This window comes from Myotis davidii, unplaced genomic scaffold, assembly GCF_000327345.1.
Source record: "Myotis davidii unplaced genomic scaffold, ASM32734v1 scaffold543, whole genome shotgun sequence".
NCBI lineage: Eukaryota > Metazoa > Chordata > Mammalia > Chiroptera > Vespertilionidae > Myotis > Myotis davidii.
The window spans coordinates 429023-438913 of NW_006294117.1; the positions used below are offsets into that span (position 1 = coordinate 429023).

The 9891-nt window shown below is 51.3% G+C and overlaps 2 protein-coding genes across 2 annotated transcripts in view; one reads left to right on the forward strand and one right to left on the reverse strand.

Moving 5' to 3' along the window:
- RAD23A (RAD23 homolog A, nucleotide excision repair protein) overlaps nucleotides 1–5207 on the forward strand; it is a 5743-nt gene extending 536 nt beyond the window's left edge. The window contains exons 2-9 of the mRNA XM_006768207.2: nucleotides 1114–1275; nucleotides 1444–1625; nucleotides 1765–1820; nucleotides 1953–2080; nucleotides 2331–2409; nucleotides 2534–2667; nucleotides 4229–4393; nucleotides 4475–5207. Of these exons, the coding sequence (XP_006768270.1) occupies nucleotides 1114–1275; nucleotides 1444–1625; nucleotides 1765–1820; nucleotides 1953–2080; nucleotides 2331–2409; nucleotides 2534–2667; nucleotides 4229–4393; nucleotides 4475–4588 (1020 nt within the window). The 3' untranslated portion in view covers nucleotides 4589–5207. The remainder of the gene's footprint in view (nucleotides 1–1113; nucleotides 1276–1443; nucleotides 1626–1764; nucleotides 1821–1952; nucleotides 2081–2330; nucleotides 2410–2533; nucleotides 2668–4228; nucleotides 4394–4474) is intronic.
- A 439-nt stretch (nucleotides 5208–5646) lies between these two features.
- On the reverse strand, nucleotides 5647–7599 carry GADD45GIP1 (GADD45G interacting protein 1). The gene is made up of 2 exons (XM_006768208.2): nucleotides 7225–7599; nucleotides 5647–6013 (listed from the first exon to the last, which is right to left on the reverse strand). Exons 1-2 carry the CDS (start codon nucleotides 7572–7574, stop codon nucleotides 5695–5697), a joined length of 669 nt encoding a protein of 222 aa, XP_006768271.1. The 5' UTR covers nucleotides 7575–7599; the 3' UTR covers nucleotides 5647–5694.
- Between the last annotated feature and the right edge of the window lie 2292 nt (nucleotides 7600–9891).

Here is a 9891-nt window from a genome sequence, read left to right on the forward strand (position 1 = left end):
GGGCGCCTGCCAGGCCCCGGGTCTAATGTCAGCGCTCTCGCGGGGCGCGGGAGACCGGCTCGGATGCCCGGCCGGGCTGCGCTCCCCGGGCCGGGGGCTCTGAGTTCTCAGCTTTGCAGGCGTCTCCTCGGGACGTTGGTGGCCGAATCTGGGAGTAGCGGCCAGTAGATGCCCACTGATGACGGCCACGATGATGATAATGATTATAAGTGGCCTGAGTTTCAGTGGTCCTTGTTTGTTGGCCGTTTGTTCTTTGCTGGTCGCTGAGTTTTTACTGTTATTATCTTACTAAATCTGCAAAACAGGCCTGTCATTTGGGGACTCTTGCCTCCTCACTTTACAGATCTGGAAACCTAAGGAACTTGGCCATAGTCTCATACAGCGAGTATGGCAGAGCTAAGATTCAAATTCGGTTCTGCCTTATGTCAGAGCCCACAGTCTAAGCATTATTCTGCTTTTTTAGCTGAAAAGGGAATTTAGGACCCAACAAACATATGGACTGTTATGTATTTGGCACTTTCTGCACAACTACCCCATGAAGGAGACATTGATATCCACTTTTTGCAGAAAAGGAAACACACAGGTTTTTGTTTTGTTTTTTTGACCTGCTCAACTCTTTGACTTTGGGGGAAATTACTTAACCTCTCTGTACCTCCATTTTCTTAAATATGAGATATTGTGAGGCTCTAAAAATGTGGCACATACGCATTTATGATAGCCCTAATAACTTACGCCCTCAGTAAGAACTGAGCACTGTCTGCAGTGTGGTATGCGGAACCCTCTTAACTCCCCAAATTGTTTTGTTTTTCACCACACTTTTCATCATCTGAAATACTTATTTGTTTTTTCCTCTTCCCCACATGAGTGACATCTCTATGAGAACAGGGCCTTGTGTTTTGTTTCCTGCGGTGTCTTCAGTGCCTGAAACAGCACCTGGCACATTATAAGTATTCTGTAAATACTCGGTTGAATGTTGGAATGATCAAATAACTCAAATCTAACATACTTGACTATGAAGCTTAGCTTTGTCATCAAGGCTTTCAGCCTCTTCTCCCCAACCTAGAAGAGAAGAGAGAATCTTGCGATTTGCAATGACTGCATCCCTTCCTACAGGTGAAGGTGCTAAAGGAGAAGATAGAAGCTGAAAAGGGTCGTGATGCCTTTCCTGTGGCTGGACAGAAACTCATCTATGCTGGCAAGATCCTGAGTGATGATGTCCCCATCAGGGACTATCGCATAGATGAGAAGAACTTTGTAGTTGTCATGGTGACCAAGGTGGGTGAAATATGCTGGTTGTGAGGATCACATGGATTAGCTGGGGAGCTGGCTAGAGCCTGTGTGCCCATGAGAGATTAGCTGTGAATAGGGTGGGGCCTGGATGTGACTGGATGTTGAGGCTTGATAGGGATACTGATGCCTGCTCCCTTTTTTTGGGTATGACAGGCCAAAAACAGCTCAGGCACCTCAGTACCCCCAGAGGCCTCATCCACTGCTGCCCCTGAGTCCTCCACATCCTTCCCGCTGGCCCCTGCCTCAGGCATGTCCCATACCCCACCTACCGTCAGAGAAGACAGGAGTCCATCGGAGGAATCAGTCCCCACGGCATCCCCGGAGTCTGTGTCAGGGTAAGGCAGGGAGCAGCAGTACCAACTTGGGCCCTGTCCTCCCAGCACATTCCATTGCCCACATATGTGGTCTTACCCACACAGGGGGAGGGCAGGCCTCCAGAAGCCAGGGTCCGATTTCTCTCTCTTGAATTTGCAGCTCTGTTCCTTCTTCAGGTAGCAGCGGGAGAGAGGAAGATGCAGCCTCCACGCTAGGTGGGTGGCAGTCCCTGGGGCAGAAGTGACTGGGTGTTCCAGCCATCAGTTGGGTCTTGTGTGGGTTTGGGAAGGTCTGGGAGGTCTCCTTCCCTTTCCCTGGTGACCCAGACCTCACTGCTCCCTCCACAGTGACTGGCTCTGAATATGAGACGATGCTGACGGAGATCATGTCCATGGGCTATGAGCGGGAACGGGTCGTGGCCGCCCTGAGAGCCAGCTACAACAACCCCCACCGTGCCGTGGAGTATCTGCTCACGGTGAGGTGGGGGTGCAGCCTTTGGGGAGGCTTCTACGGAGTCCATGGGCTTCAGTGCCCCGATGGGTGGTCAGGGAGGCAAAACCTGCCCCCAAAAGCCTTTGGGTTGTGGTCCCAGCCAGGAAAGGCTTTCTACAAAAGGCTGGACATGAGTGGATGGGTGGGCCTCACCTATCTCCTGCCAGGGCTGAGCGTGCAGAAGGGAGGCAGCGGGTGTTCTGTGCTTTAGAACTAAATCGGACCCCTGACAGGGAATTCCTGGGAGTCCCGAGCCAGAACATGGTTCTGTCCAGGAGAGCCAAGTGTCTGAGCAGACGTCCACAGAACCAGGTGAGTGAGTTGGGAGGTGTGCATGTGGGGTGTCTGCTGTCAAGGCATCAGACTTCTCCCTCCCCAATCCCCATACTTCTGGGAGCCCAGCCTGGGGTCTGACTACATGCCTCTTTCCTGCCAGCGGGAGAGAACCCCCTGGAGTTCCTGCGGGACCAGCCCCAGTTCCAGAATATGCGGCAGGTGATTCAGCAGAACCCGGCGCTGCTGCCTGCCCTGCTTCAGCAGCTGGGCCAGGAAAACCCACAGCTTCTGCAGGTGCGGCCCTGGGGGCTCAGAGGGAGCCAGTGTGGCCAACACCTCCCCTCCCTGTGGGAACCAAAGCCCGAAAGAACGAGCCTGGCCCAGTACCTATGTAGGCATTCCTCTATACTTGGAAAATTGGACTAACAGGGGTCCCTTGGTGCTCCCTTTGTCTTGTTTTATATAATCCTCCCAATCACCATGTGAGGGTGTGGGTGCTGTCATCATTGCCCCCATGGAAGACGACCCCAGAGGCTTGGAGCAGCGGGCAGCTGGTGGAGTGTCTGCCTCCAGCTTCTCCTGTGCTCTGTCTCCTGGGTCTTGTGACTCTGACTGTGTCTCAGCTCCACGTACAGCTGGTGCTTCATACATGTCATGTCAGTGAGGTTGCATTGCAGCACCCAGGACCACTGTGCCCTAGTTTGCTCTGGATCCTCCATGAATGGCTGCCTCTCCCAGTTCAGGACCAGTCGTCTGCTGCTGCTCCCCCCCACTTCTGTCTTGTGCTGGCTCCTCCTGCTCACCTCCTCCAGCTGTTGGAGAGCCCAGGCTGCACATCTGTTCTTTATCTGCACTCAGTCTTCCCCATGCATCCTCCTGGGGCCTTCGGTCTGTGGTGACCCCCAAATCTGTGTAACCCGGCCAGACCTCTGGATGCCATGCTTTTCCATGGCTGACTTAATGCCTCCATGAAAGTGCTCTCCAGATGTCTTAAGTTTTCAGAACAGACCCTCTTCCCATCCCTTTCTGTCCCCACAGACCAGCCTGGGGGCCTTCTGGGGTCATCTGTCACCTGGCATGTCTGCTCCACTTCCTGAACATCTCAGTCAGTCCAGCCTTGCACTCTAGTTTGGTAGCTGGTATTTCACCTCCCGCCTGGTTGCCTGGTGGCCAGGCCGCTTTCTGCACAGCCCTCACAGTCCATTCTCCATTAGGAGCCAGAGTCTCGAAAAAGCACTTTCTCCATTCAAATGAAAATTGTCAGATGTACATAAAAGTTGACAGAGTTTTATCAGAACCCCTAGATAGGCAATATCCAGATGCATTTATGTTTTTAAAAGGTACACAGATTTACCCATCACCACTGTGGTATCCCATTACACTACAAGGCCGTAGAAGAAAGCAAGTCTGGTCCCTGCTTTCCTCTCTGATCTCATTTTCTATTCTTCCCTCTCCTCTTTCTTGTTTACTTGGTTTAGCCAAATGGATCTTGTTTCTGGGACTTGTCAAACGCATCCCCACCCTTTGGCTTTTGCACTTGCAACATGTTCTACCTGGGGGAAACTTCCTCTCCTGGCCCCAAATGTCTTTCCTAGCCCAGTGTCTGCCCTTACTGTATGCCAGGCCCAATATTTACATTGTAAATAATTATCCGTTTATTTGCTTGTTTATGGCCTATCTCACCACCTGGAATATCAGCTCCAACAGGGCAGGGTCTGTTCACCACTGTTGCTATTTGACTAGAATAGGGACCTTCAACATACTTTACTAAGTGAATGAAAAACAAGGGCTATAATACACTTGGGGAGGTGGGCCAAAGGCCTTGGGTCGTCATCCCCTGCCCTCTGTCACACAGCAAATCAGCCGGCACCAGGAGCAGTTCATCCAGATGCTGAACGAGCCCCCTGGGGAGCTGGCGGACATCTCTGACATTGAGGGTGAGGTGGGTGCCATAGGCGAGGAGGCCCCACAGATGAACTACATCCAGGTGACGCCACAGGAGAAGGAAGCTATAGAGAGGGTAAGAGGCCTGGCTGAGGGGTAACCCTGCTGGTGGGCAGGTCCCCCCACCCCCTGCTCATACCTGCCCATCTTCCCACAGTTGAAGGCCTTGGGCTTCCCAGAGAGCCTGGTGATCCAGGCCTACTTCGCCTGTGAAAAAAACGAGAACTTGGCTGCCAACTTCCTCCTGAGTCAGAACTTTGATGATGAGTGATGCCAGGAAGCCAGGCTGCCTACTGCCCCACCCTACCCCCAAATCTACAAAAGTTTTATAAAAGAAAAAATATATATATATTCATGTTTATTTAAGAAGTGGAAAAAAGTAAAAAATCTTACAAAAACAACAACCCAACTTCCCAGCCTCCTGAAGTGGCTCCTATTCCCATCTTAGCCTGAGATGACCTGGGCTAGACAGCTGTCCCCCCATCCCCTGCCTTAGCTCAGCCTGCTCCTGCTCCAAGGAGCTGGCAGGACTGGAAGTGACAGATGGGCCCCTCTTGGCCTCTGTCCCAGCTCCCTGCAGCCAGATGGAGAAGCGGCTGCTGGCTTCCCCATCCCCCGAAGAGCCCTTAAGACCCCCTTACCCGGGAAGGGGAAGGGGAAGCTGGAGCCCCAAACTTTGATCTTCTGTTGGAATGGCCCAAATCTTCCCATCTGGGGTGAGCACATTCTGGCCTTGGCCTCCAGCCTGCATCACTTCAATGGGAGGAAGCGGCCAGGCTTCTGTCTGGGGAAGGGGGTCACGTCAGAGCCGCTCTGGAGGTCAAGGCCACCCCAGAACAGAACCCTGTCTCTGATAAAGGTTTTGAAGTGAATAAAGTTTTAAAAGCCCATCTGTGGTCTGTGCCTGCTGGGGCTTTCCGCTCCAGCCTGTCTGGCTCTGGGGGTTAGTTGGGCACAGGAAATGTGGGAATGCCAAGAAGGGACAGAGGCCTGTCAGCCTGTGCAGATTGGGGCTCCCAGTGTACTCTCCCTCAGAAGCTGCCTCATTCCCTGCAGTGGGCCCGTCACATCTTGGTCTTGAAAGGGCTTGTTTCTTCCTATCCCCACCCCCCATCATCACCACTCTGTTTTGGCTAAATTTCCCCCCTGGTAATTACTGGAGATTAATGTTGGTAAACAAGCCTTCTCCTCTGCCATCTGCTCCTACATTATTTCCTCATTGCATCCCCTGTTCTCTCCTCCTGAAACATGGTCTAGAGTCCCTCAGGGAAGGATGGGGATTCCCTGGCCTCAGATAATGGGGAGGGGTGCACTGAGAGGACACAGCTCTCCAAGAGTGAGGCTGTTGGGCAGCAGGTTTTATTGAGAAAGAAAAGCTCAGGAGCTGGGTGCCATGGAGTCTGCTGGGTCCTGGTCTGCAGTGGCGGCCATTGCAGCAATTCTTGCCTCCTTCTTCTGTCTTTGTTTTTCCTCCTTGAGGCGCTTGCGCTGCTGCTTCTCCAGGTCCTGCAGCAGCTCCTGGAAACGGGTACTCCTCGGGTCCACGTGGTAGCCCAGGCGCTCCTGGGCTTCGGCCTGCAGCCTGGCTCGCCGCTCCTTATCTGCCTTCTCCTTCTCCCTGCGCTCCCGCTGCTGCCGCCGCCAGTTCTCAATCATCTGTGGCATCTTGGCCATGCTCTCTGCAATGAGCTGCTCCCTGTAGGGGAAGGAGGGTGAGAGGTGAGGAAAGTGACACCCAACCAGAGCAGCACACATCTACCCACATCCCACCCTCAAGTCTGCCCACATGTTGCTTCTCAACTCCTCCATGGAGATGAAAAACTGGGACGATTTATCTTGACCATTATCTAGTGAACAGGCAGTAGAGATTAACTAATTTATGTATGACCTAGAGCATGAGAGGGCCAAGCCCCAATAACCCCCAGGAGCAGACCCCAAGTTAACATTTCACGAGCTGTCTAGTGAGCCCTCTGTTTCACACACCATGCCGGGCCATTCCCAGGGACATCACTGACCACCTACTGTAAGCCAGGCCCAGTTCTAGGCAAAGGATAAAGACAAGAAATGGTTTGGATCTTTCCATCCAATCCTAAGTTTGTAAGTGCCAGTTATAGCCCCATTATAAGGATTAGAAATGCGAGGCAGGAAGAACTAAAGCCTCAAGATGGTTATCTAGCTGGGGTGGGGCAGAGATAGGAGAGAGGTTCCCATCCCATCTCCACTGTTAACTGCCTGGGTGACTGGACTGGTGACTCCACCTCCCAGGCCCCAGTTTCCTCATTTCTAATGAGGGTGGTCCCCCTTCCTCTTAGAGCTGTTGTGCAAATAAGAACATTAAACACTGAGGACACAAATGGCCTGCTCCCCCACCTTGCCTGCTTTGGCTGGCTCCTCACTCTAGGAAGTGGCACAACCCTGATGCCCTTGGTCTTGCCTCCATACTTTGGTTAAGTCTAATCCTTTAGACCTGCTTACGAGTCTGACCTCTGCTCTTGATTCCAGACCTCATCGCTTTCCAATGAGGGCCTGGCTGTTCCCGAAAGCACGTTCCTACCTCAGGGCCTTAGCTGTTCCCTCCACCCAGAACATTTCCTTCTGCGGTCATTCAGGTCTCTGCCTAAACCTCTGGTGTGAGTCCCAAACCAAAGCCGCCCTGCGAGTGCACCCTTCACCAAATTTTATCTTCCTAATGGCTCTGTTGCCATCTGAAATGTTTTGTTCCCTGCTGTGTCCTCCGCACCTGGGACAGGCCTTGCACACAGTAGGCGCTTGAACAGTTACTCAGAAGTCTGCTTTGCAGCACGTAAATCTACAGCAACACAAACCCCACGATAACCGCCCGTTGGGGTACAATTCACGCATTGGGCCGCGAAGGGCGCGACCGCAGCCCCGACGGCACGCACGCACCTGGCCTTACGCTTCTGCTCCTCGGCCAGCTGCTGCACCCGCAATGACTCCTGCATGGCCGCCAGGGTCGGGTGCCACTCGCTCTCCTCAGCCTCCAGCTCGCGCAGCTGCTCCTGCGACGGCCACAGCGAACCGGGGTCCACCCCGGAGGCTGCGCCGTGCCGCGCGAACTGCTTGGCCGCGTGGCGCGGCCCCAGCTGCCAGGGCGGGGGCAGTACATCATCCGGGTCCGGCCACCAGGGCCCAGGCGAGCGGCGCGGGGGCGGGGGCGCCCGGTAGGTCCGGAAGCCTGGACCCAGTGTTGTCGCCAGCCCGAGCAGGCTGCGGGACCGCCGCACGGGCGCCGCCATCTTGGCTGTGTGGGGTCCTCGCTGGCCGGCCGGGCTGCCCTTTGCGCTGCCTGCGCGCAAGCGGGCCTGATGGAAGGAGTGTTCTGGTTAGTTCAGAGCAGTGGGAAGAAGAGAGGTGTAAACATTTTTTATACATCTTCAAGTCGAATTTAAAATGTTATTTTAGCAATTACTTATTAAAATGGTATTTAAATGTTATATATTTAAAATAGCACTTAAATTTTTTCCACAGAAGTAATTTTTATTACTATTTGTGTAATATTTTAAAATGTTTTTATTTCAGAGAGGAAGGATAGAGAGAGAGTGAGAGAGAGACATCAATGATGAGAGAATCATTGATTGATTAGCTGCCTCCTCCAGCCCCCCCTACCTCCTCCCCACACACTGGAGATGGAGCTGCAACCTGGGCATGCGCCCTGACTAGGAATCCAATGGTGACTTCCTGGTTCATAGGTCAAGGCTCAAACACTGAGCAACACCAGTTGGGCTGGAGACATTTTGGTAATAGCAATTAAGACTGATGTGAAGTGGTCTGTGCACTCCCCAGTGCTGTGCATTCAGTGAATCCCAAGGAACAGCCCAGGGAACCAAGGAATCTGGAAGACGGGTGACCTCTTCCAGCACCATGGTTTGTTTGTTTGTTTCTATTTATTTATTGGCTCGTTTTATTTTTATTTTTAAAAAATGTTTATTGTTGAAAGTATTACATATGTCCCTTTTTTAACCCCATTGGCCCCCTCCAGCCTGCCTCCACCCCAGGACTTCACCACCCTATTGTCTATGTCCATGGTAAAGGTTCATTTAAAAAGTATATATTTTTATTGATTTCAGAGAGGAAGGGAGAGGGAGAGAGAGAGAGAAACATCAGTGATAAGAGAGAATCATTGATTGGCTGCCTCCTGCACATCCCCTACTGGGGATTGAGGCTGTAACCCGGGTATGTGCCCTGACCAGGAATCAAACCTGTCCTCCTGGTTCATAGGTTGATGCTCAACTACTGAGCCATATTGATTGGACCCAATCACTATTTTTGAAAGAAGATTTCAGCCTTAAAAAGAAAGGAAACTTTGACATGCTACAATATGGATGAACCTGGAAGACCTTATGCTAAGTGAAATAAGCCAGTCACAAAAGGACATGTGTTGTATTATTCCATTCATAGGAGGTCCCTAGAGGAGTTAGAGTTATGATGGGTGCCAGGGGCTGGGGAGGAGGATGGGGAGTTAGTGTTTAATGGGGACAGAGTTTTAGTTTGGGGAGATGACAAAGTTCTAGAGATGGATAGTGATGATGGTTGTAAAACATTGTGAATGAATGTGCTTAATGCCACTTAAAAATGGTTAAAATGGTAAATATATGTTGTATATATTTTATTACCAAAAGGAAGAAAAGAAAGGAAGGAAGAATTGCAGTTTGCTCAGTGAGCCAGGAAGCCTGGACAAGAATATTTGTAGGTCACAGCAATACTGTATATATCCCAAGCTGGATTCCATGCTATGGATTCTCAGTCATTTCACCCCCATTCTTCAAAACAATATATTTTATTGATTTTTTATAGAGAGAAAGGGAGAGGGATAGAGAGTTAGAAACATCAATGAGAGAGAAACATCGATCAGCTGCCTCCTGCACACTCCCTACTGGGTATGTGCCTGCAACCAAGGTACATACCCTTGACCGGAATCGAACCTGGGACCCTTGACTCCGCATGCTGACGCTCTATCCACTGAGCCAAACCGGTTAGGGCTCACCCCATTTATCTACAGTAGAAGGGATACCTAAAAATGTTTCAGCCAACAGAATACTATACAGGAATGCAAGAGCAGAAATTACAACTGCTCACAGCAATGTAGATGTCTCATAGACCTCATATGCAACAGAGGAGGCAGGACTAAATTCCTTTTCATTCTAGAAGTCAGGATCAGACACCTGTGGTGGGGATGAGGGGGCATCTAGTTGGTGGTCACATGGAGGGGGTTGATTTGAAACAGGTCATTGAGTTGGGCAACCTATTCTGTTTGCTTTTCTCTGTGGACTGTATTCCATATTATTTCTTGATCTGGGCTACAATGATACCTGAGTTATAATTATTCTTTAAGCTGTAAATACCGTATTTGCCGGCGTATAAGACGATTTTTTGGCCCTGAAAAATATGCCTCCAAGTTGGGGGTCGTCTTATACGCCAGGTACACTTCAGATAGACTGCCCATAGTGCTTGCCCCGTGCCATAGTGGCCTCCCGATGCCCGCCCACTTCATTCCACATACCGTTCAGGCATCAGCAGCGCTGCTGGGTGTATGCTCGGCTGTTATGCGATTTT